The sequence below is a fragment of the Schistocerca gregaria genome, chromosome 7 (assembly GCF_023897955.1).
Source record: "Schistocerca gregaria isolate iqSchGreg1 chromosome 7, iqSchGreg1.2, whole genome shotgun sequence".
In the NCBI taxonomy this organism is placed as follows: domain Eukaryota; kingdom Metazoa; phylum Arthropoda; class Insecta; order Orthoptera; family Acrididae; genus Schistocerca; species Schistocerca gregaria.
In genome coordinates this window covers 535333423-535361217 of record NC_064926.1, presented here as the reverse complement: position 1 = coordinate 535361217, position 27795 = coordinate 535333423, and the positions used below count along the sequence as shown (strand labels likewise).

The window sequence follows — 27795 nt, the reverse complement described above, 5'->3', positions numbered from 1 at the left end:
TTTATCAGCTTCTCGAAGCAAATCACCCAGTACGCTACTGTCAAAATGAAATTCAACACCACTCATATTGTGCTAATTTCAGCAGCAAAAGACGAGATTAGCGGTGAAGAGGGCCAATGTGATATAAACTGACACTCTTATAACTGCAACTGCTTCATATTTCATGTACGATGCCACAATGAGATGGGCACACCTTAATAAAGATTCGGAATATCTACGACAAGGGTATCAGCACCAGCAAACTTCTGAAGTTTGGCAATAAATAATTCAGCCATTGTTAAAAACTATGTTTCGCATGAAGGTTCTCAAGAGCACGTGCCTTTAATGTGTTCATGCTGCAGGAACCATGAAGAGAAACCAAGTGCAATCGTAAATTTTACGAGGATTTAGCAACCGAGGGTTAATGGCAGAGACATAGCGAGCAAAGAGGTCTAATGTAGCGAAGTGAGTTGGACTAGAATAAAACTTTGAAGAGGTAGGTAGATAAGACACACAGGATGTCCCAGAAAAACACCGACAAGTTTTAGCGACAGCTGCCTTACACGAAAACAAGCAAAAATTGCTAAGTAAACAAAGGCGCTAAAATGCCTGCCTTAAGGTCTACCAGCACTTGTTCATCTTCGATAGCACGAACCAGATCGCTTCTCCTACGAGGACTCTGCTTTTCATATTTTGGGAGGAGGTAGTATGGAGCAAACCAAGCAAAAAAAGTTCCGTGTAAACAAGGGGTCTAAATTTCATACTTTAAGAGCTACGAGCACTTGTTCATCTTCGCTAGTGTGGAACATACCTCTTCTACTAAATAAGTGCCCATAGTTCTTAAGGTATGCATTTTAGAGCACGTGGTTACCAGATATCTTTCTTGTTTTGGTGTAATGAAACTGTCCCTAAAGCTTGTGGTTTTTTTCCCTGTATATTTGCGGGCCATAGCCCAAAAACAAACGTACATTAAACGTATTCTATCCTTGACCTTTCGGAATAGTGCACATGCCCGTGTGAAGCTTTTTACTTCAAATGGGCGGTCCTGCCACATCCCTGAATATCGATAATTCCTTCTGGGATACTCTGCTCATGAAGAGCAGCAAAGAGCTGTAACATGTTCCTAGGAAACGTCAGGTGTAGCTCAGGTTTTACCAGAGTGTTTGCTAGCAGAGTTCTTATTCTTCGAAAATGTTAAAATGACTTCAGTCACGCCTGCAAGGCTTGAAAAGAGAATGCTTTGTTTTACGTGCGTCAAGATGAAACATCATGACTTGTTTAGCCTCTACTATCTTAGGATTTGAATGTGTACTAAACTACTGCGTTATGTGTTAGAAAGGCAGTATGGCTCCAGGCCCATTATATTCATCCAGCATCTCTCACGGAGGGGCAGTAGTTTCTTTGCTAGGAATGGTACGGAACGCCAGTGGCTGCCGTTCAGGATTTACATGCATCGATCCTGAGAAGATTCCTGGCTGGTTTTGACTGGCACACTAATATTACCAGGGGCGTTTGAAAAGTCCGTGCAAAAGTAAAAACTACTTACGTGTTAGGGGTAAACCTTTTTTACTTTTCATCATAGTCTCCATTTAGACGTATACACTTCGTCCAACGTAGTTCTAATTTTCTGATCCCTTCCGAATAATAGGAATCGTCAAAGTCTGCAAAACAGCTATTAATTGCTGCAATAACCTCCTCGTTTGAATAAAATCTTTGTCCCACTAGCCATTTCTTCATATTGGGGAACAAATAATAGTCCGAGGGAGACAAGTCTGGAGAATAGGGGGTATGTGTAACGAGTTGGAATCCTATTTCCATTAATTTTGCGAGTACAACTGCTGAGGTGTGTACTGGTGCATTGTCGTGATGGAAAAGGACTTTTTTGCGGTTCAATCGCCGGCGTTTTTCTTGTAGCTCGGTTTTCAAACGATCCAATAACGATGAATAATATTCACCTGTAATAGTTTTACCCTCTTCCAGATAGTCGATGAGGATTATCCCTCGCGGATCCCAAAAGATAGTCGCCATAACCTTTCCATGCGAAGGAACGGTCTTAGCCTTTTTCGGTGCAGATTCTTCCTTGGTAACCTACTGTTTAGATTGTTGTATAGTAATGTATCCATGTTTCATTCACGGTGAGGAAACGCCGCTTAAAGTCCTGCGGATTCTTCCTGAACAGCTGCAAACCATCCTTGCAATACTTTACACGATTCCGTTTTTGGTTAAGCGTGAGCAATCGCGGAATCCATCTCGCGGATAGCTTTCTCATGTCCAAAAATGTTTATGCAAAACATTATGTACCCGTTCATTCCAGTTGCCCACAGCACTAGCAATCTCACGCACCTCAACTCTTTCGTCATCCATCACCGTATCATGGATTTTATCAAGGATTTCTGGAGTCGTAACCTCCACTGGGCGTCCAGAACGTTCAGCATCACTTGTGCCCGTATGGCCACTCCGAAAATTTTGAAACCACTTATAAACTGTTCTGATCGAAGGTGCAGAGTCACTGCAATGTTTATCAAGCTTCTCTTTAGTCTCTTGGGGAGTTTCGCCTTTCATAAAGTAATGTTTAATCGCCACGCGAAATTATTTTTCGTCCATTTTTTGACAATCACTCGACCTCCTTGATTCACACGAATGCCAAACACAAAGAAATAGACCAATATGTCTGAAACTTGGTGTGCGTTCTTTCCATAGATGCTACTAACTAAACATTATCCCGATACTAGAGAGCCTGTATAGGGGGAGAGTGGCCAACCGGACGATACGGCGGCCATTTTTCTGCCAAACTGCGGGCGGGACTTTTGAATGGCCAGTAGTGGAGTAGTGGAGGACACACTCACCGAATCAAAAGCACAAGACAATATGGCGAAATGATTCGTTACATGCCTTTCTTTACAGCTATAATATACTCATAGTAGCCTACTACGTACAACACAGGACAATTTGATATAGTGGCTGTAAAAATTATTCGTTACTAGCATTTATCTTCTTTAAGTTTGTTTACTAGACATATTGCAATGAAACTGACGTAAATAAAAATAATAGTGTATAGCATTTGTTTTGTATCGGAAGTGCATAATGCTAAGGATTTAACGTACCTGTATTACGTCAGATGAATGAAAGTCGCAAGCAGTATATATACACTGGATTCCTCTCGTAGATAAATGAAAAAGATTACAAAAATCAGGTAATGTTAAATGTAGGCTACTGTAATAACGACCAAATATAACAAGAAAACTACCGTATCCCTTCTACCCCACAGTAAGTAGGCCTATTAAAAACTGTCTTCAAGAATGCCTACAATTATTTATTACCAATAATGTTTCAGCAATAATGTGTTATAATAATTTTTACACAGCCAATTTACAGGTCTGTTTTCAAATTTAACTATGTCTATTGCAAGTTGTTTTATATGTAGTAAAAAGCAAAAACGACTTACTTCGCATAGATAAGAGTACTTGGTTGGTTTCAACAAGGTTCCTGTTTGATTTATGTCAGCCCTGTTGACTGCGACTGACCACTGCTTTCGACTTTCTTCATTGCGTGGAAATGCTAACATGCGAAATCCACCTTCGCCTCTATTAGAACAACCAAATGCAGCACAACCTGGCATCGTTAACGAACGTCTGCAGAACGAATTTCAGATGTCAAAAACAATACTGTACAATTACTAACGCGTTTAGTTCAAACGTGTACGACTACCGCCTTCATCACAAAGCGCTTCATTATTTCAAATCGTATTTAAGATAGCAAATGCCAATTACGTACTAAAAACGATAAACAACTAAATCGAACTTGCATGCACAATGCATAACAAGTCTTTCAATAATTCAAATACCTTTTAATCGTTTCCAAAAGTTCTCTGAACTTCAATTCATCTCAAAAGCACGGCGAACATAGGAAGCGCGAGAGATGTTTGGCAGAAAAATGGCGCCAAAGCTAATCAACCAATCACGGGCAACTTCACCTATAGCCACTCTCTCTGTATACAAGCTCTCTACTCGATACGCGCCGATGATGCCATCTCTCGGACTTTGTACGGACTTTTCAAACGCCCCTCGTATATGTGAGTTCACGGTGTTTTCTCTGGGCCTGTATGTGGTACTTTTGTGGTGGATCTGAGAGAACGGCGGAGCGGCAGATTGACAAAGGAGCGCGATATCAGCGAGTAGTATCTTCGGAGGGTCTCCTGGTGCCGCCGTACTGACACCTGCGCTGGAGGTGGTCGGACGTGCGCTGTACGGTAAACACCGCCGGCAAGGTGCATATATATATGTTCGGCTCGCGGTGCAGCACGCATTACGCAGTCGGCGACATGCAGCTCCACGTAAGTACCGCAACCCGCCTTCCCAGCCACTTACGTAATGCCGCAGGCTTGCAGAAGATGCGCGCGTTTGTTAGTCAGTAGGAGCTACCTGTATATCTGAACCAACAGCCGAAAGAATCCTTCGCTTCAAACGCACCAACTGCGGCCGAATTCGCCAGTCGCTATACGGTGTATGGTATCGTATTTTACTATTATTTCACGCTTACAACTGGCCCACAGTCAACAGCTTAACCATCAGTCTTGCAATGGTTCATATTAAGTGATTTCTGACAAATAACAATTAATTATTTTCATAAGGCAACCGCAACTTTACATGACCATTTTCAAAAAATGAAGAAACCACGAAAGTTATCAAACAATTAATATTTTATCGCTTGCGACCGCTTTCGGAATAATATACACTACTGGCCATTAAAATTGCTACACCACAAAGATGACGTGCTACAGACGTGAAATTTAACCTACAGGACGAAGATGCTGTGATATACAAATGATTAGCTTTTCACAGCAGTCACACAAGGTTGGCGCCGGTGGCGACACTTACAACGTGCTGACATGAGGAAAGTTTCCAACCGATTTCTCATACACAAACAGCAGTTGACCGGCGTTGCCTTGTGGAATGTTGTTGTGATGCCTCGTGTAAGGAGGAGAAATGCGTACCATCACGTTTCCGACTTTGATAAAGGTCGGATTGTAGCCTATCGAGATTGCGGTTTACCGTATCGCGACATTGTTGCTCGCGTTGGTCGAGATCCAACGACTGTTAGCACAATATGGAATCGGTGGGTTCAGGAGGGTAATACGGAACGCGGTGCAGGATCCCAATGGCTTCGTATCACTAGCAGTCAAGATGACAGGCATCTTATCCGCATGGCTGTAACGGATTGTGCAGCCACGTCTCGATCCCTGAGCCACCAGATGGGGAAGTTTGCAAGACAACAACCATCTGCTCGATCAGTTCGACAACATTTGCAGCAGCATCGACTATCATCTCGGAGACCACTGCTGCGGTTACCCTTGACGCTGCATCAGAGACAGGAGCGCCTGCGATGGTGTACTCAACGACGAACCTGGGTGCACGAATGGCAAAACGTCACTTTTTCGGATGAATCCAGGCTTTGTTTACAGCATCACGATGGTCACATCCTTGTTTGGCGACACTCTGAACAGTCGACGTTACATTTCAGATATGTTACGACCCGTGGCTCTAGCCTTCATTCGATCCCTGCGAAACCCTATATTTCAGCAGGATAATGCTCGACCGCATGTTGCAGGTCCTGTACGGGCCTTTCTGGATACAGAAAATGTTCGACTGCTGCCCTGGCCAGCACATTCTCCAGAACTCTCACCAACTGAAAACGTCTGGTCAATGGTGGACGAGCAAATGGCTCGTCACAATACGCCAGTCACTACTCCTGATGTCCCATACTCTGAGGGCGTAGGGGATGATGAGGGAGACCCGCCCCACCGTATTAGACAAGGTCCTAGCGGAGGTGGTTTGCCATTGCCTTCCTCCGACCGTAATGGGGATGAATGATGATGATGAAGACGACACAACAACACGCGCTCATCTCGAGGCAGGATAATCCCTGACCCCGCCAGGAAGCGGAACCGGGACCCCGTGCTCGGGAAGCGAGAACGCTACCGCAAGATCACGAGCCCTAATTTTTTTTTAAAAAAAGGAAGAATTAACGCAACACTGATGACGGGACATTACTCACAAAACACATAGAGGAACTAACGTTGTCTTTCAACCTGTGTCATCTGTGGAACAAAAGTTCCATATCCTTCTTTCTAAAATAGGTAACCTAAGAAGTTAACAAAACGAAAAAAAGCCGTTAGAAAACCTCTATTGACAAAAAAACATAAAAAATATTGGAAAGAGGAAACAGAACACAGTGTGTGAAAGCCACTTATATAGGAAAACGAGAGCAACCAGGTTAGTCTTGCTTTACATTTGACTGATAATGAGCGCAAGTACAGTCTTGCACATTGTAAGTGAAGATCGCATGCTGAATGCAGTCGAAGAGATATACATCCTAAAAAAGTCTTCATTGTCAGCCTCATGAAACAACTAACGAACGATCAGATTTACACCTTAGAAATATTCTGGTTAATTATGACATACTTGAGGTTACCGCTTCTGTAACCTTAGTTGTTTCAGCCAAATATGCCCGGTTAGACCAATTTTAAGTACTTTTTTCCAGCATGTGTATTACGGGTTATCTGAGGTCATTATAAGTGGACAAAATAGTTTTTTCTAAAATCCCCAAAGTCATTTTTGCACACACGAGGTTCGTTTTTCATATTATGTTTATCTAATATTGCAAGTCTGAAAGAAGAAGTTTTTCTTTCATTCCAAGCTTTCCTCACACTACGTTGCACAACACCAGAATTTGGTTTTTAATATCGACTGAGCCATAGTTGTTCTGTTTCAGTGAATATTTGGCTTGAATTTAGAAAGACTGTACACCGCCAAATGATCTCAAGTCCTTAGCATGCACTTGCCAGCCAGTAAGTCTTTGTTCTCTTTCAGAATATTTATGGAGCGACATTTAAAAACGTGTAGCACGCTCGAGGTCTCCGAATTAGTGTGTAGTAACGTTTTTTTCTTTATAATTTTCATTGCGGGGCCCCAGCCGGTTTGTTCATTTTGCTGTTCGCGCCGTTATGGCAAATGAGCCGCAGTGAAACAACCGACACGGTGGACAGATGCAGCACGCTGAACGGGTCCCGTGAAGCCAGGCAGACTTGCGGAAACCCAAGTTGGCCTACTTTAGCCGCTGTGCTTCAGCACACGTGTACTCGTTTTGTGTCTTCGTTGCGGAGGGTTGAGCTGTTTTAATGGTTGCTGCAGAGGTGAGGGCAGACAGGCTGGATGGAGAATTTGTACATCTCCTGTCCGAATACGACGTAATCCACTACAGAAACATGCACCGCGCCATAGACGCACGCCGGTGGGTGCAGTCTACTGAGGTGGCAAAAGTCACGGGATAGCGTTAGGCACATATACAGATGGCGGCAGCACCGCATGCACAACGTGTAAAGGGGCAGTGCGTTTCAGAGCTGCCATTCGTGCTCAGGTGGGTCGCGTTAAAAGGTTCCCGATGTGATTATGGTCGCACGATGGGGATTAACAGCCTTTGAACGCGGAATGGTAGTTGAGGCTAGCATGGGACATTCTGTTTCGCAAATCGTTAGGGAATTTAATGTTACGGGATCCACAGTGTCAACAGAGTGCCGAGAACACCAAATTTCAGGCATTACGTCATGACGGACTATGCAGCGGCTTTTGAGTAGAGTTGTCAGTGCTAACAGCCAAGCAACACTGCGTCAAATAACCGACCAAATCGATGTGGGTCGTACGACGAACGTGTTCGTTAACACAGTGCGGCGAAATTTAGCGTTACTGGGCTACGGCAGCAGGCGACCCACGCTAGTGCCTTTGTTAACAGAATGACATCGCCCGCAGCGCCTCTGCTGGCCGACTGGAAAACCGTGGCCTGCTCAGCTGAGTCTCGATTTCGTTTGGTCAGAGCTGAGGGCAGGGTTCGGGTGTGGCGCAGACCCCACGAAGCCATGGGCCCGTTATCAACAAGGTACTGTGCTAGCTGGTGGTGGGTCGACAATGGTGTGCGTTCTGTTTACATGGAATGGACTGTGTCCTCTGGTCCATCGGCTTCTTGGAGACCATTTGCAGGCATTCATAGACCTCGTGTCCTCAAACAACGACGGAATTTCTACGGATGACAATGCACCATGTCAGGGGCCGCAGTTGTTCGTGATTGGCTTGAAGAACGTTCTGGATAATTCGAGCGAATGATCTGGTCACCCAGATCGCCATATATGAATTCCATTGAACATTACGGGGCATGGTGGAGAGGTTAGTTCGTACACAAAATTGCGCACCGGGAGCGCTTTCGCAATTATGACGGCTATAGAGGAAGCATGGCTCGATATCTTTACGGGAGACTTCCAAGCCAGCCGGGGTGGTCGAGCGGTTCTAGGCGCTACAGTCAGGAACCGCGCGACGGCTACGGTCGCAGGTTCGAGGCCTGCCTCGGACATGGATGTGTGTGATGTCCTGAGGTTAGTTAGGTTTAAGTAGTTCTAAGTTCTAGAGGACTGATGACCGGAGAAGTTAAGTCCCATGGTACTCAGAGCCATTTGAACCATTTTTTTAGACTTCCAACAAGTTGTTGAAGTATTGCTGTACTACACAGGGTGAAAGGAGGTCCAGCATGGTAGCAGGATGTGTATCCCTTGACTTTCGTCACCGCTGTGTATTTATTACTAGTACACTTCTCTTAACTCTCTCTACATACCTGAAGACATTCCTCCATGGTGGCATTTGTGGAAGATAATGTGTGAGTGAATGTATAACTCGTTCCAACCAGGGACGGCACAAGGGACGAATAATTACTTACGTGCCTCTATGCGAGATGTTATTCCTCTGACGAAGTCTCCACAGACCCTACAGTAGCGAACCGCAAGGCGCTGTACCAGTACTCAAAGTCCGATTCTGTGAAATACCAATACAAGTTTCTGCAGTAAATTATTTACTTTTCGTCAAGTGTCTGGCAGCTTAGGCTTTCCAGTATTGCTCTGGCGCTATCCCACGAAGGGAAAATGCGCATGTTTACTTACACTGTTCAAATGGTTCAAATGGCTCTGAGCACTATGGGACTCAACTGCTGTGGTCATTAGTCCCCTAGAACTTAGAACTACTTAAACCTAACTAACCTAAGGACATCACACACATCCATGCCCGAGGCAGGATTCGAACCTGCGACCGTAGCAGTCGCACGGTTCCGGACGGCACGCCTAGAACCGCGAGACCACCGCGGCCGGCACTTACACTGTTCTTCCTCGTATACTTTCAGTGTCACGTGAACCGTCTCCCACACACAGTCGGACTGTATTAGAGCACATGTCACGCCACTGAAATCCTCTGCCACTTGTAGAAAAAAATACTTCGTCTTTGAAGTAACACGCCAATGAAACGAAATATCGTATTTGCTTTGCCCACTCCTGGATATGAGAGCCGTAGCACTTTATGCTGCGACTCTCAGGAATTTTACTCCAGTCGTGAATTGCGTTCCCAAACAGAGTCGAGTTGGCACAGTGGTAAGAGTCTGGACTCGAACTTGAGACGACGAAGGCTCTACTCGCCTTCCGATCATACTGCTTCAGCTTTTCTGTAGATCTCTAAATGGTTTAAGGGCGTCCTGACTGGGTGGTAATCCCCATCTTAAACAATGTAAAATTTATTCATATGAAAGGTACCTTTTACCTTAAATTATTGGGAATAAAAATTTGTGAAGAAAAAAATGTGGCTTGCAGGTTATACATTTCTCACCACTTCAACAAAAGGATTTATAATAATATTGATTAACTTTAAGGTATATTTAGTTTTGTGAAGTGTGGACATCAAAATAAGAAACTGTGTATATTCCGCTATGTACGTAAAGCTCTAGCTTCTTTGAGATTTACAAAGTAGGAAAATCTCTCTCTTTAAATATTCGCAATAATCGTCTTAGTATATCCTGTAATTCTGAATAAATTCTGACACGTAGACGCTGAGAAAAAGTACAAATTTTTTTAAAAAATACAACTTACGAGAAGCAGCAGTGGCAAAAAACAGTCAATACCCTCACTGCGCGATAGCGATGGAAAAGTTACCGATGATGGTGCCACTAAAGCGGAGTTACTAAATACAGTTCTCCGTAATTTCTTCACGAAAGAAGACTAAGTAAATATTCCAGAATTCGAAACCAGAACAGTTATTATTATCATTGACATAAAAGTAGATATCTTAGTAATCTTAGGTATTACGAAACAACTCAAATCACTTAAGAAAGGCAAGTCTTCCGGTCCAGATGGTATATCACTCATGTTCCTCTCAGAATATGCAGACACAATAGCGCCTTTCTTAGCAATCATATACTTGACGAAAGGTCTGTTCCTAAAGACTGGAAAGTAGCACAGGTCACACCAATATTCAAGAAAGGAAATAGGAGTAACCCATTGAATTACAGACCCATATCACTGACCTCAATTTGCAGTAGGATTTTGGAGCATATATTGTACCCGAACATTATGAATCACCTTGAAGAAAATTACTTATTGATACATAACCAACGCGGATTCAGAAAATATCGTTCTTGTGCAACACAGCTAGATCTTTATTCCCATGAAGTGCTGTCAACAAGGGGTCTCAGATCGATTCCATATTCCTAGATTTCCAGAAGGATTTGGATATCGTTCCTCACTAGCGACTATTAATCAAATTGCGCGCATAAGGAGTATCGTCTCAGTTGTGTGGGTCGATTCGTGATTTCCTCTCAGAGAGGTCACAGTTCGTAATGATAGGCGGTAAAGTCCGGAGCCGTGCTGCTGCTACGGTCGCAGGTTCAAATCCTGCCTCGGGCATGGGCATGTGTGATGTCCTTAGGTTAGTTAGGTTTAAGTAGTTCTAAGTTCTAGGGGACTGATGACCACAGCAGTTAAGTCCCATAGTGCTCAGAGCCATTTGAACCGTTTTTAGAACAGAAGTGATATCTGGCGTTCCGCAAGGTAGTGTCATAGGCCCTCTGCTGTTTCTGATATATATAACTGATCTAGGTGATAATCTGAGCAGCCCCCTTAGATCGTTTGCAGATGACGCTGTAATTTATCGTCTAGTAAAATCATCGGATGTTCAATTCCAATTACAAAATGATCTAGAGAGAATTTCTGTATGGTGCGAATCATGGAAATTAGATCTAAACAAAGGAAAGTGAGAGGTCATCCACATGGATACTAAAAGAAATCCGATAAATTTTGGGTATACTATAAATCGCACAAATCTAAGGGCTGTCAATTCGACTCAATACCTAGGAATTACAATTGCCAGCAACTTAAATTGGAAAGACCACATAGATAATATTGCTGGGAGGGCAAAACAAAGACTGCGTTTTGTTGGCAGAATACTTAGAAGATGCGACAAACCCACTAAAGAGACAGCCTACATTACACTTGTCCGTCCTCTGCTGGAATATTGTTGCACGGTAAGGGATCCTTACCTGGTGGGATTGACGGATTACGTCGAAAAAGAGCAAAGAATGTAGTTCGTTTCGTGTTATCGTTCAATAGGGGTGAGAATGTCACTGATATGACAAGCGAGTTGGGGTGGCAGTCACTGAAACAAAGGCGGTTTTCTTTTGAGCGAGATCTATTTACGAAATTTCAATCACAATATTTTGTTGACACCCACCTACGTAGGGAGAAATTATCATCATAATAAAATAAATCAGAGCTCGTATGGAAAGGTTTAGGCGTTCCTTTTTCCCACGAGCCATTCGAGAGTGGAATGGTAGAGAAGTAGTATGAAAATGGTTGGATGAACCCTCTGCCAGGAACTTAAGTGTGAATTGCAAAGTAACCATGCAGATGTAGATGTAGATGTAGATGTAAAGTCGGCAATGCTTTGCAACTCTACAAGACGGGTTGTCTGCATCCTCTGCCATCTCACCTTTCATTGCCCTTTTTACTGCTCGTCTGCGTTGTGCTGCCTATGCTTCAAGGTCTCTAATAGCTCTCTCTGATTCCTTTCTTTATGTAAATTTAACATTTGTTTCACTGTGAAACGAGCAGTAGTTTCACACCTTGCAAAATTTCCTTCACAGAAAATTGCCATCGCATCAAAGACACCAAAATGCAGTGTAATAATTGACACAAACACTGTCTTTCGAATTCTGACCCAGATTACGCTGTTGATGGTCTTGTTAGGATTCCGGGTGCGGGCGTGAAGACATTTTTTCAATAATCTTACGTCTGACAAATCTCCGAAAGTTTCTTTCAACACCTCCACTGTGGCAAAATTGTGTTTTTCATTTTTACATATAAAGTGTTTAGACATGACAGCAACACCTAAAACTTTTCCTCTGTTCACACTGTCTGTGAATAACTTTCTCTCCATTTTGCTGTGCTCTGTTGTAATTACACCATGAATCACTTCCTGCACGGCACAGTTCATGAATTGGTTTATCGTCTGATGAGGAGAGGTGAAACAAAACTATCCCTACAGTTTTTCTCATATCATCTACTCTACTAACATTTTGCTTCATGGACATTTCATAATAAATACGGATTTTATTCGTGATAGATCCGATAAGTCTGTTCTTGCCATCTTACCATCATCTGCAATCTTCCAATTTCTTTCCCTTGTGCACAGTTTTCGTTGTGGCGGCCTCATACCTATTCGCTGTTGTGCATGACCTATGCACTCCACTTTAGTGATAGCTACATTTCCTTCACATGGCTTCGCTTTGTCAACTGCTTCCAAAACTTTGGAACTCCTGTCTCCTAAATAATTTAACGAATCTTAACTTCTTCAACTGTTGAGTTTCTTGGAATCTCTTGAGAACACCTGTCTCCTCCATGCACCCACAGCTGCCACTGTGCTTGCAAATTGTGTTTTTCATTTTTACATATGAAGAGTTTAGACATGATAGCAACACCTAAAACTTTTCCTCTGTCCACACTTGTACATGTTACTACACCGTTCACAGATGTGTTATCCCTCTTTTGCCAGGATATCTCTGCTGTTGTTATTTCCTGCTACAACCTCTCCTGTAGCACGATGCATGGATTCTATGGCATTATCTTCATCAATAGCACCAATCAGTTCAACATATTTTGCAAATCTAAGACGCGGATGGGAAAATTCATTAGACCGCAAAGCACTGCACCACACGCTGCAAATTTACCACTTGCCTATAGTGTCTAGACGAAACTTGAATTTATATCATACATCCTTGATCTTGGATTATCATATTTCCGAGAAACAGGTGAATTATAGAATGTAGTATTAAAATCACATGTTCACGTACTAACTTCAATACAGTAGCCAGTCCTTCCCTTCTTTCAGTTTCCAGCTGCAGACCACACTTACCACATTGTTTACAAACTGTGTTATGTAAAAGTACTTCGCACAACATACCCATATTAATTATATCTTTTGCGTTATTTTCACTACTCTCTTTTTCATATGTGCTATACTGTAAGTCTTTTAATTTTTTCCGAGAACTACTACGTTGAGGTTGTGATTGACCATGCGATTTCCCCACGTTTTTTTCGTTTTTAGAAGTTTTCAGATAATTCCAACCCATGGCTTTTACATTCGTAATGAACTAAATTATATACTAACAACACTAATAAATTCACCGAATACTGAAGAAAACTACAGTCATACACAAAAGAACTAATACTTTCAAGCTTACTCAAACAAAATTAAGAACAAAACCAAATCAAAGTAAACAAATGATGATCCAAAGGCGAACTTATGCTTAAAGAGACATCTACCCTAGTGCAGCTAACGCAATAATCTCGCCCGTGTCCAAGAATATTAGTCCGAGAACTGTCAAATGTACGTGGCCACTCCCAGATACTCTTTTGTTTAAATGAATGAATAAACCAGAAGTACAGCAACACTGAAAAGGGAAAATTCCGTCGTTTAAGATCAATGAAAAAAAAATTGAAAATTTCATGAGTTCGAATGGTTCGGACCCACTTACGGCATGTACTGGGATGGTCTGTTTCTTTGAAAAGGACACATTCGATTTCCTTCCCGCTCCTCTTCCGCTGCAAGGCTGTGGTCCGCCTCTAGCGACTTTGTTATGGTACTTTTCTTTTCCCTTACTCGAAAGCTACATTGCATTTATATATTTCGCCAAAAGCACGGATTCATGCTTATTTACCTTAAATGCCAATTCCAAATCACTGCACGAGACAGATAGTCTTCATAAACCACCACACATCCACAAAATGTCAGAGATTGAAACTGAAACTATCCTTTAACTCACTGTTAAGTAAAGTGAACGAGAACAGGCTTATCACACTTCTATGAATTACACTCGAAAATTACGTCTGTGAATGGTTCTTCATCTACTATATGGCACTGCGTGCTGTCTAAACCATTGGGCAAAACGTGTCCAACAGTGTAGTGTACATAAAATGTACTCCTCGATTTAAGCTTTCTGGCTACATTCAGTAGGCCTTTTCCTGAATGTGGAATTGGAAATCGAGATACCCTGGAAATGGGGGTGCTCTTTGATGTTTCAAAATTGCACTCCACCACATACTTATCTTTGTGTCTGATGATGGCGTAACAGACGAAAATCGGTTTGTGAAATAAATAATAAATAGTACAGAATATTACACCAGTGTTGTGTGCGTTTTTGTTCACTTTTCTTTTCATTTCACACGTTAACAAAATTTGACAGCCTCATACCCCTCACAATAAAAACTTGACTTATTACATTAATAAACTGAGATTAAAAATAAAATTAATAACAGCCATGACAGATAGCACACATCTTGAGACAATTTGGCCGGCCGCGGTGGTCTAGCGGTTCTAGGCGCTCCGTCAGGAACCGCTCGACTGCTACGGTCGCAGGTTCGAATCCAGCCTCGCACATGGATATGTGTGATGTCCTTAGGTTAGTTAGGTTTAAGTAGTTCTAAGTTCTAGGGGACTCATGACCACAGATGTTGAGTCCCATAGGGCTCAGAGCCATTTGAACCATTTTTGAGACAAGTTGATAATGGAAGGAAGCGTGGAGATACCAATTTTAGAGGCTCGAATACAATAAACAGATTTAAACTGCTGTAGGTTGCAGTAATTATGCAGAGTTAAAAAGTTTCTCACAATTATTTGCTGTATATATCCCAATCTCTGTGTTTCTCTACAGTTTTTACCCTCTACTGCTCCCTCTAGTAGCATTGTTCCCTGATATCTTAACAGACGTCCTATCGATTTTCTTTTTTGTGTGTCTTCCATGTATTTCTTTCCTCGCCGATTCTGCAGAGAACCTCCTCATTCCTTACCTTATCAGTCCACCCAATTTTCAATATTGCTCCAAACGTACATTCTCAGAAACTCTTCCCTCAAATTAAGACCTATGTTCCATACTAGTAGAATTATCTTGGCCGGGAATGCCCTTTTTGCCAGAGCCGGTCTGCTTTTTATGTCATCCTTGCTCTGTCCGCCATGGGTTATTTTGCTGCCTAACAGAATTCCTTAACTTGGTCTACTTCATGATCACCAGTCCGGATGTTACGTTACTCGCTGTTTTCATTTATGCTGCTTCTCATTACTTTCGTCTTTCTTAGATTTACTCTCAGTCCGTATGCTGCACTCATTAGACTGTTCATTCTATTCAACAAATCCTGTAATTTTACTTCAGTTTCAGTTAGAATTCTTTTCCGGCATTGCTTCTTCGATATACGGGCTGGCCAGTAGAGGCGAAAGTCTACATCCCTGCCTTACAGCATTTAATTCGAGCACTTCGTTCTTGGTCTTCGACACTTATTGTTCCCTCTTCGTTCTCGTACGTCTTGTATATTACCCATCTTTCTCTACAGCTTACTCCTATTCTTGTCAGGATTTAGAACATCTTGCACCACTTTTATACAGGTCGAAAAATCCTATGAACGTGTCTTAATTTTTCTTCAGTCTTGATTCCATTATTAACCGCAACGTCAGAACTGCCTCTCTGGTGCCTTTAACTTTTGTGAAGTCAAACTGTTCGTCATCTAACAGAGCCTCCGTTTTCTTTTCCAGCAATCATTGAATGTTATCTAAATTAAGAAAAATAAGACTGAAGTACTGTTCCTGATTCTAAGACCTGAGTTGCAATAATAAATGAACTGTCGTAATGAAACTTGTGCTCTCGTAATTTGAAGGCAAAGCAGCACTGTAATAATAATTAATCGTCGTAATGTAAATGGAAGTCTCTCATACTGTAAAAGTTAGCAGTCTGACTGCAAGAATTTTGAACAGTATAAACTGCATGAATAATGAATGAACTTTGACATAAAACCTACGATAATTAGTTTTGCAAAACTGGTCACAGATCCCAGAACTAAAGCTGATATAGAACACAAGAAATCTAACACTCTCTGAATGACATAAGTTGGCCCTGATTGAATAAAAAAACATCAAAATATGTCGTCCTTACCTCTATTCTGCGCAAATCTGGGTAACGCGTTGCTGCACTGCTCTGTCTTGCGCGCCGCTATGCTAAAGCTGCAAATTACTATATCCACACAGAGACACTCATGAGGTCAATGGGTTAGCTGCAAATTCAAGTATACTTTTGGAAAACCTACGATCAGGTAAACATTGTATGAGAAAGACAGGTGAAAACGAAATATGGGCGCAAATGACATCACTAAGTTGTTTTTTTTTTTTTTTTTTGCATACTGTGAAAAATTTCTCAAAGCTGACTTTAAAATTAATGAAGGTCTTAACATCCAAACAATACACTTTCCTATCCTTCAAATCAAGCGACTCTCAGTACGTACCAAGTTAGTTGAACGGCGCAGCAATAATGAAAAAAAAGTAACATTTACCTCTGACATTTCACTTCTGGCATATACTAAGTTCCATTGAACTTATTCCTTCACAGATCAGTTTCCGTTACAATCTTGATATAGATAATCATGTTCATTAAATACAGTGATAAATTGAGACTTGACATTTGAAACATAACATTACTATTGGTTCGTCACTCAAAACACCTAAACAAACATTATCTAACCCTGCGCCTCCACGAACACCAAAGATAATAACATAACTTCTGTGATACAGCTTTACAACATCGCTGCTCGCTCACAATCGATTCAGATACCAAAATTATACATGACAACTATCATTATGTAGGGATAAAAAAGCTTGCACAGGATAGACAGGCTTGTCAAAGCAGTCTTCCGGATTAACACCACAGCAATAACAACATTACTCCACGCTGGTTATGCTCTGTTGTGTTTATCTAGTGAACCTTTGCAGAAGGTTCTCTTCAGTGGCTTGTGTCGCGCTTCCGCAGGTGGCAGTCCTGGTGTGTGTCGGCGTGCTGTGCGCCACGGCGGCGGCCAGCACGTGCGACGGCGAGAGCATCCTGAAGCTGATGAGGGACGCGTGCGTGGTACGCCGGAGGCGCGACGCCTCGCCCGGAGAGCGGGCGGCGGGGGAGGAGCAGCTTGTGCTGCCGCGCGCCGGGCGCCTGCCGCACGGCCTGCGTGAGTACCTCGCCAGTGGTCTGCTGTGCCAGTCAGTACCATTGTAGGTCAGCCAGTGGCGAAACTAGGGTACGGCAGCTGGGGTAGGTGGCGTGTGCCCCGCGCCGTTCAGATGTGGGACAAACAAATGAATGAAGAGGGCAAAGGAAAGGAGGGAGAGGGGAGACAAAGTAGACGGGGAAGAAGAAGGAAAAGTACAAATGGAAGAAGACTAGCAAGGAATCCCTTCAGTGCGAGGTCGCATGCTCAGTATTTACACTACTGGCCATTAAAATTGCTACAGCAAGAAGAAATATAGATGATAAACGGGTATTCATTGGACAAATATATTATACTAGAACTGACATGTGATTACATTTTCACGCAATTTGGGTGCATACTTTCTGAGAAATCAGTACCCAGAACAACTACCTCTGGCCGTAATAACGGCCTTGTACGCCTGGGCATTGAGTCAAACAGAGCTTGGATGGCGTGTATAGGTACAGCTGTCCGTGCAGCTTCAACACGATTCCACAGTTCATCAAGAGTGGTGACTGGCGTATTGTGACGAGCCAGTTGCTCGGCCACCATTGACGAGATGTTTTCAATTGGTGAGAGGTCTGGAGAATGTGCTGGCCAGGGCAGCAGTCGAACATTTTCTGTATCCATAAAGGCCCTTACAGGACCTGCAACATGCGGTCGTGCATTGTCTTACTGAAATGGGGGCCTGAAATGGCAGGGATCGAATGAAGGGTAGAGCCACGTGTCGTAACACATCTGAAATGTAACGTCCACTGTTCAAAGTGCCGTCAGTGCGAATTAGAGGTGACCGGACGTGTAACCAATGGCACCCCATTCGTCAGTATAGCGATGACGAATACACGATTCCAATGTACGTTCACCGCGATGTCGCCAAACACGGGTGCGACCATCATGATGCTGTAAACAGTACCTGGATTCACCGGAAAAAATGACGTTTTGCCATTAGTGCACGCAGGTTCGTCGTTGAGTACACCATCGCAGCGTCAAGGGTAACCGCAGCTGTGGTCTCCAAGCTGATAGTACACTCTGCTGCAAACGTCGTCGAACTGTTCGTGCAGATGGTTATTGTCTTGCAAACGTCCCCATCTGTTGACTCAGGGATCGATACGTGGCTTCTAGATCCGTTACAGCCATGCGGATAAGATGCCTGTCATCTTGGCTGCTAGTGATAAGCGGCCGTTGGGATCCAGTGCGGCGTTCCGTATTTCCCTCCTAAACCCACCGATTCCATATTCTGTTAACAGTCATTGGATCTCGACCAACGCTAGCAGCAGTGTCGTGATATGGTAAACCGCAATTGCGATAGGCTACAATGCGACCTTTATCAAAGTCGGAAACATGATGGTACGCATTTCTCCTCCTTACACGAGGCATCACAACAACGTTTCACCAGGCAACGCCGGTCAACTGCTGTTTGTGTACGAGAAACCGGTTGGAAACTTTCCTCATGTCAGCACGTTGTAGGTGTCGCCAACGGCGCCAACCTTTTGTGAATCCTCTGAAGAGCTAATCATTTGCATATCACAGTATCTTCTTCCTGTCGGTTAAATTTCACGTATGTAGCACGTCATGTTTGTGGTGTAGCAACTTTAATGGCCATTAGTGTAGTAAGACTCATTTGAAAGTGTTTTGCTAACAGTTATGACAGGAAACATATTAGCTGCTAATAACTCACCATGTGCATCAAGAAGGCAACAGAAACTGAATGTCCGGGAGGTGCACAGATCAACTTCTATGGGATGTATGTTCAACACTTTGCAAAATGGACATCGTCGACATTCAAGAAGTTTTCAAGTAACCTATTAACTTGCACAGTGCAAAACCGAATGAAAAATGGCGTGCCACAGTGATCACAAAGGTTCGCACCACCATTGGTGTAACCGAATACGAAACAGTCCGTCGTGGAGATTATCGTAAAACTGCCCATCCTTCGAGGCGCAGCTGCAGATAGTGCGATGTTTTATAGACACAGAGAAAACAAATATCTAGTGGCTGAATTTGTGCTGTGGTATGACGTGCAACGTCACACACTCTTCACGAGGCATAGTTTGCTCGAAAGAAGTATGATTTTTACACAAAGATCAAAAATCAAGAAAACGCAAGTTATTTTGACAGCTATGGGAAAAACGCAGTGCTCATAGCATAGCTGTAGTTTTCCTACAAACGTTTTCCCACTCTTCCTTGTTGGTAGGTAAATATTCCCTGCTGCTCTTGCAATTTAACGCAGACGAGAAAGAATTGTAGAGGGTAGAGCACCTCCAAGTTCTCGCAGCGTAATTAATTTTCCAGCCGATTTACCATCCAGATAAACAGTCGACGTATTGTATACGAATACGCCGGCCGGAATGGCCGAGCGGTTCTAGGCGCTACAGTCGGGAACCGTGCGACTGCTACGGTCGCAGGTTCGAATCCTGCCTCGGGCATGGATGTGTGTGATGTCCTTAGGTTAGTTAGATTTAAGTAGTTGTAAGTTCTAGGGAACTGATGACCACAGAAGTTAAGTCCCATAGCGCTCAGAGCCATTTGAACCATTTATACGAATACGTCAAGGCATTGGTGTTAGATTATCTTGACACAACTCTCTAGGTACCTCTGAATTCCAGGTTTCCTCTAATACGTATTTCCTCTTCAAATCCTGATTGGTCGGAATCGAGCTTTTTTTTCTACAGATTTTTGAGCTGATGCCGCAGTTTTCCGTGCATTGTCAGGTGGATGCTTTTTTTGAAATTTAGTCATGTTACATCTTCCAGCTCTGTAGCACTGTTTGAAGATATGCAGCCATCCACTGCTCCCCCTGAAATCATTGTTCTCTGCGTCGTGAGCGATTTGATCTGCATAACATATTAGGTCGCTACCACGCACAACGTGTAAATTGAATCTACGTCGCGGGCAATTTGATCTCCATAACATAGTAGGTCGCTACCACGCACATCGTTTAAATTGAGTCGAGCATCCTTGAAACGTTCAAATAGTTTTTGTAACAAGTGCGCCTTGTCCTCCCTTGAATATCAGTAGTTTTCGACGGAGAAATACCACAGCCAACCAACCGGTTGCGAATAATTTTCAATACATTGACCTACGTTTCGACACCTCTAAGGATGTCTTCATCAGAATGAAATTATAACAAGTGTAAAGCTACATTGCGGGAAGGCAATAGTCAAAATAACGAGCAGACATGCTCAAGGCAAAAATTAAAAATGTTACGGTGTTTGCCAGCCGGTGTGGCCGTGCGGTTCTAGGCCCTTCAGTCGGGAACCGCGTGACCGCTACGGTCGCAGGTTCGAATCCTGCCTCGAGCATGGATGTGTGTGATGTCCTTAGGTTAGTTGGGTTTAAGTAGTTCTAAGTTCTAGGGGACTGATGACCACAGATGTTAAGTCCCACAGTGCTCAGAGTCATTTGAACCATTTTTTTGTTACGGTGTTTGCCTTATTTACCTGGTAATAAATAACATCATACTACTAAAGCACTGTTGCGAGTTACTCGTCGAGTAAGTAGTTCAACCACACTCTGCAGGATAATGCTGTGTTCACCACTGGATACCTCCGGTCCCGCCCCCTGTTGCCATTAGCAGACAATATTGTGGTTGCACGGTAAACAATATGTGAGGCGTCGAATGCCAGGAACATCATTGGAGTTTTAAGTCCTCTTGTAAGAAAGAAAAGGATTGTAGGACACAATGGGAGAAGGAAGAGGGGAGATGCGCGAAAGGGAAATATGAGAAAATTCGGATTCGATTGTTCAACAATACCTACTTGTCTCTGGTACGAAGGCGGTTTGTATTGCTTTCGGTTACTTTACGGAGCCACTTTCGTTGTGCCAAATAAGTTAACACAAAGAAAGTGTAAAGAGTACATTTTGCGTTTGTTGTGGTGTTTGCTACAGTTCTGAATTAAATGCAATGTCACATCGTGAAAGGAATCACGTAATTGTTGAGAGCAGTACGACTCTGAAATGCGAGTTTTCCATATTTTGAACTGTATCACACAAAAAAGAATTACTCACGTGTGTACCTTTACATTGTTGTAAAATCGTATTGATCTCCATAAATAGGATGAGGATTAAACAACGATGGGATGATGACCACTAGGGGAGGGCGAGGGGATGGGGGTGGTGGCGTTGTGGAGGGGGAGTGGGCGAGATCACGAAATTGTGCTTTGTTCTGGTCGCGAGTCACTGTCACAGTAATACTATTATTGTTGTCCATGATGCATCCTGTGGGCAGTGTCACTGGATCCCCTGATTGGTCCGCAAAAAGTATTCTGTCTGTTCACAAACTGCCTGCTACTTAAACTCCCTCGGGTTCTTCGGCCGACGTTGACTTACAAAATCATCAACCCGACGTCGGCCGAAACATCCGAGGCAGATAGTCCAAGCATTATGGAGAAGTGATTGCAAAAATTATTACCTAAAAACAAAAAATTAACGTGTAGGTAATTAAATATTAAATAGAGATTCTTTTCATGAAACTCGATCCATGGCTAAAAAACATTCGCTAAGTTGCAGAGAACGGTTTTTCTTAAATAAGTAAAAAGCTATAGCTTCTACTGAAAAATGTTAAATGAGACATTTGTAGGGCTTAAAAAGATCTGTCTGTTACTTTTATAAGAATCGATTGCTTTCTTACATTTCGAGACACATCGAAAAATGTTAAGAATCGTATTCTCTATGACTCATTAACATTGACATTCCCATACTTGTTGCGTACTGTAAGTATAAACCGAGGTAAATATAAAAAAAGTACTCGTTTGAAAAGGTAACAGATATCACTTACTTCTCGAGATACATCGTTTTTCTCAGAGAAAGGCCTCCCGACAACTGGCTAAATCTTCTTAGCAGACAGCCCTACAGTTACGGTTTTAAGCTTATTTTTTTCGCAAAGTGTTGTGCTACAAAGCTGTTAAATAGCTTTTACGGTTTTATTGAGCGTAAGGCTGAAAAAATAACTTATGAAAACTTTCATCTTTGTTGTTGTTTGAACTAACTACCACCATTTTTATTTTATGAAAATAACTTTTAAGGAAAGAAATTTTGACATTTATTCACGAATTAAAAAAGTTCTACGAGCTTCTGGAGCCGAGAATACCTTTTCAAAAACAAATCTAGTTTACGCAATTAACATTGTACAGCGATGCACTTGCTGGAGGTTAATATTGAAAACTTAAATTTTCAAGAAAACAATACTAGGATATGTTTAATTGATTATTAGTATTAGTAGTTGAGCATGAAAGTGAAGCGTGCAATCGTGGGGTCAACTTTCTATTTTCTAATGGCAACCCTCCATTTTATTGCATATGCGGATTATACGACAAAAATATATACGGTTTATTCAAACCATTATTTCCTATTCGTGGTTGATGGCGCTGTGATCGACAAATATCTAGTGTGCCAACATTTGCGATTAAGAACCGATACATCTGATTCTACATTTCATGAAAATGTAAACTTTTGTGGTCAAACGTTTGAGATTGATGTTCACAGGTCAGTACAAATAATATGGTTATAAATTGCCATTTCCGGCAGATAAGCTACTTGTACGGTAATGTAGCTCTCTATTGATTGTGGTGAGTCCCCAAACCATGTGAAGGTTTGATTTTTCGAACCCCGCTATCGCGATGACTGATTTCGATTTTTGTTTCCACCCAGCCGCGCTGGCCGCTCCGAGGCTACTGGTGGAATACATATCACAACAACAAGGTAGAATGTGCATGAGGTGATAGTGACAGGCGCACCTGATTTGGGTAGTCACCGTAATCAAGCACTCAAATGGTGAGAGGCCAGGGGACGCACCGAAATCAAGCACCCCAATGCTGTGGGGTAAGGGAACTCACCGATGGGAACAGAAAATTATTACATCCCAGTCATTGTTCCTAGATCACGCTAAACGTTGTTTCTAATCAGGTATTAAACGGACAACGATGTTGTACTGTAATCGTGCAATCAAATTTGCTACACTAATATAAATATCAATCCTTAGAACACTAAGGTTTGCATTACATACACAAAGGTTTACGTTTACATCGTAAATGAAATGTAGAATCAAATGCGTCGGTTCTTAACGTGCAAAAACAGGCTCACCTCATGTTTATCGATTACAGCGCCATCTACCACGAAATAAAAGCAATGGATTGAGTAAACTCTACTTTTTTTTGGCGTAGAATCCGAACGTGCAACAAAAATGAGGGTTCCCATCTGAAAATACAAAGTTGGCGCTTTCCACGCAGGAAGGGTGGTTAGGAAGTTCAAATGGTTTAAATGGCTCTGAGCACTATGAGACTCAAATGTTGAGGTCATCAGTCCCCTGGAACTTAGGACTACTTAAACCTAACTAACCTAAGGACATCACACACATCCATGCCTGAGGCAGTATTCGAACCTGCGACCGTAGCGGTCGCGCGGTTCCAGACTGTAGCGCCTAGAACCGTTCGGCCACCCCGGCCGGCGGTTAGGAAGTGGTCAGTTGTAGTCCCCTTTCATAGTATTCACTTTTGGTCATTTTTGAGATATTTAGGTGTCTCAAGTTAAAACAAGCGCCCTGTGAGGCTGGTTGTAACACAGTCCAGAATAACGTGAAACCCAGTTTATGTAACTATCCCCTTAGCATCACTGATATCACTCTCCATCGTTCCGTTTGCTAGGCTTCTTCTCCTTCTTTTCTTTGTTTCTTTTTTGTAAAGCATTTTTCTGGGGCTATTTAAACTGTGACCATGTTGTTGCTCAAAAGACCTACATTCTTGCAAAATATCGACCCACTTTCTGCGAAGACAAGCAATGCTCCAGGAACAGCTGTGTTTAACTATGGATGAATACGTAAAAAGACTGTGACAAGACTTTGATCATCCCAACAGTGGGGACACGTCTTCTAGCCAACTTGACAACAGCATGGCGAAGAGGGAAGTAAAGGAAGGCACCACGCCACAAAACAGTGCCTTTTTCTACCTCCATTTATCCACGGATATTAGCGAGCACACAATCAGTAATCTCGGTCGTGATACATCACATACATCATAACATTTCCTGAACATGTGACGGTGTAAGTGATGTACCACGACAGAAAAAGGAGCCTCTGCTGTAGGTATTTTTATTTTATTCTTTTTTACTTTCACGTTTAAGTTCACCCTGTAGTTAAGCACCTCCACGAAAGTGTTCTAAGACGTACGCGTCGTATTAACCCACATAAATTCACCTGATGACTGAGTTTTAAACCGTCAGAACGCGTTATGCAGATAAATAAACAGTGATTGGTAACAATAAACTTGTTGTTTCATTGGATATAAATAACAATTGAGTTTTCTTAGTAAGCAAAAAAGATAAAGAAGATTATGTGAACGTGCACCTGTTTGCTCTGCTGTGGGATTGTCCCTTTCTGAATGTATAGGTTCTTTATGAAAGTAAGCTGTTACATACCAAAAAATTCCATTCTCAGAAAAGAAATATGTGCATAAACTAAACTTAACGTTTACAGTTGAGAAGCAAACCTGTCTGCGAGAATGAGAATCAAATCTGACTGCGAGAATGTACATGAAATATGCCCTGCCTGAACCAAAACTGTGTGTTACATGAAATGTTGACCCTGTACTTCAATGAAAATAATTTTAAACTATGAAACTGAAAACTCGTATCTCATGTATTTGGCTTCCTGTCCGCAATGGAAAACGCTGTGCAACTGCCCTCTAGAAAAAGAAGAAAAATTGTGTCTCCATTTCCGAGCTGCCTCTAACTGCAGGGGATCGCTGTAGTGCAATGCGATCACTTGAATACATTCAATGCAAACTTGGGTCTCATAAAATTTATCTCTCATAAGAAAAGAGTCTCTCATAAAAAAGAATGTTCATCAGGGAATGGAAGGTGGATAATGACGTAGGATAATTTGAGTTTTCTCTGAACAGAAATTCTTCTCAAGAAATTGCATTAAAAAGATTCATTTCAAAAAATGTCTTGACGCTATTCCATATACAGAATTTCACTATTCAAGGCTTAGTAAGCAACAAGAAACTATTTCATTACAAACTAGTCTCCGGGCAGCGCAGCTGTTGCCGAAGCATAACTAAAACATACGAATATGACATGTGCGTCTTAAGACATCCAAAAATAAGAAAATTTCCTATAAAATTACATACATACACCTTTCACAGTCACGGTAAAGGCTAACAAAAAATTTCAGCATTTAAGAATAAAAGATCAATTGCAAAAGATGAGTAACTTTTAAAAATGTCTAATCAAACTGCCTTCAACAGTCCAAATTTCCAATTGTTATTTGATCAACCAGTTTCGCCGCTACATTACGCCAACTTCAGGCCACTTGCTGACGTATGGGAACAATCCCACATCTGATCCAGTCAAAACAGGGGGCAGCATTCAGTGACTGGTATCCACTGGATCCCTTCGATCATCACTTATCGATCGACTGGCAAGTGATGATCGAGGGGATCGCTGTGTCAAGAGGTTATCTGTGGATACCAGTCACTGAATGCTTCTCCTATTTTGACTGAATAAGATGTGAGATTGTTCCCACACGTCAATCAGGGGCCTGAAGATGGCGTAATGTAGCGCCGAAACTGGTTGCTCAAATAAAATAACAACTTGAAATTTAGAAGGCTGAAGGCTGTATAAAACGGACTTGCAGAGAGTAATGTTTATTTCTTATCTACAAGATGTGAAGTAGTATGACGGAAGTAGCAACTGAGAAAGAGTGGGTACGAAAGTGAACGATGTTGCTGAAGCACAATTGTTGCCCTGACTGCTCCAGACGACCAGTTCTGGGAGAGCCTGCTGGAGCTGGCCGACTCCGAAGAGAAGACGGTGCTGTCGCGCGCGCTGCGCAAGAGCTCCAAGTTCCACCAGCTGATCAGCGTCTGCTGCCGGCGAACCTGCACCGCCAAGGACTTCCGCGTGCTGTGTGGGCCTCCACGCAAGACGTGACCGCTCTATATTTCCTCGCCTGGAGGTGTATTTTCTAGTCACCTTTGTAAAGTACTCTTTAACAAATAAATAAACACTTTCTATAATACGTACTGGAGCTACGATGAAATCTGTACAAAATGGTGCCTAGACAAATTTATTTCCATTCTTCAGCAAAGCACAAGTAAAAACACCGTAATTACAGACACACTGAGCTTCTCGTCACACGACAGTGCAGATATAAATGGAACATATCCAGACCACCTTCGTTTAGCTGACGATATTCTAATCTTCCTTGTATACTTATATATTATAAAAGAGGATGTATGTTAGTCACTCCTACTAAACCACTGCATCGCTTTCAACCAAACTTGGTACACATATTGCTTACTATCTGGAAAGAAATACTGTGGAGGTAAGAACCAACAATGTCCTATTGGAGTGAGGATAATGATGTGGAGAGAGAAGGGAAGAGAAGGAGATGGACAAACAGAGGGAAGGAGAAAAGGGATTCAGCGAGACTGAAGAGGAAATAGAAGAGGAGGATGAGATGAACTTGGGAAGAGGAGATGGAAACAGAGGGACGGAGCAGTCGGGCAGGGAGAAAGGGAGGAGCAGATGACAGGGAAAGAGAGAGAGAGAGAGAGAGAGAGAGAGGGAGGGAGGCAGATGAACAGAGAGTGGGACAGGAGGAGACGAACAGATAGTGGAGGTGGACAGACACAAGTGGAGAAGGAAATGTACAGAGAGGGGAGTAGGAGATGGACAGAGATAGTGGAGTGGATGAATTGTGTAGAGAGAGGACGAAGGACCAGATGGATAGAGAGAGGGCAGAAAGAGATGGACAGAGAAAGGGGAGAAGAGAAGGTGGATGGAGTGACGGGGAAGGAGGAAATTGACTGAGAGGGGGAGGAAGAAATGGATAGAGAGAGGAGGATGGAACAGATGAGAGGGAGAAGGAGCAGATGGAAAGAGAGAGAGAGAGAGAGAGAGAGAGAGAGAGAGAGCAGGATCAGAAGTGCACAGAATGAGGGAAGGAGACAGAGGGTGATGGAGGAGTTGGACAGAGAGAGGGGAGGGAGATGGACAAAAAGAGAGGGAGGGTGAGATGTACAGAGAGGGGGTAGAGGAGCAGATAGACAGAGAGAGGGGGAGCTGGAGACGGACAGAGAGAGGGTGGTGGAGAATGTGGCTGGTGAGGGGAGGAAGGAGGAATGGGCATAGAGAGGGGAGATGTAAATGGATGCGGAGAGGGCTAGGAGGAGATGGACAAAGAGATGGGGTGAATGAGATGTAGAGAGAGAGGGTAGAGGAGCAAGATGGACAGAGATAGGGTGAGGAGGAAATGGACAGAGAGGGGGAGGATGTGAAGGACAGAAAGAAGGGGAAGTAGGAGACGAACTAATAGAAGATTTGATAAGTTACCCAGGTAACGCCGGGTAGTCAACTGCTTGCAGAGAAAGGAAAGAAAGAAGTGAATAGAGCAACCTTGAAAGTAC

The 27795-nt window shown here is 42.7% G+C and overlaps 1 protein-coding gene across 1 annotated transcript; it reads left to right on the top strand.

Moving 5' to 3' along the window:
* Positions 1 to 4258: 4258 nt before the first annotated feature.
* LOC126282128 (uncharacterized) lies at positions 4259 to 26386 on the top strand. Its single transcript, XM_049981599.1, has 3 exons — positions 4259 to 4312; positions 17182 to 17374; positions 26145 to 26386. The coding sequence occupies exons 1-3, from the start codon at positions 4259 to 4261 to the stop codon at positions 26315 to 26317; spliced, it is 420 nt and encodes a 139-aa protein (XP_049837556.1). The 3' UTR covers positions 26318 to 26386.
* Positions 26387 to 27795: the final 1409 nt, after the last annotated feature.

What these genes read in the sequence shown, in the direction of transcription:
- LOC126282128 (XM_049981599.1), top strand. Translation starts at nt 4,259, where the DNA reads ATGTTCGGCTCGCGGTGCAGCACGCATTACGCAGTCGGCGACATGCAG. An exon ending in TCGGCGACATGCAGCTCCAC is followed by an intron (nt 4,313 to 17,181) that starts GTAAGTACCGCA and finishes GCGCTTCCGCAG; the next exon opens with GTGGCAGTCCTGGTGTGTGT. An exon ending in GCGCCTGCCGCACGGCCTGC is followed by an intron (nt 17,375 to 26,144) that starts GTGAGTACCTCG and finishes TGACTGCTCCAG; the next exon opens with ACGACCAGTTCTGGGAGAGC.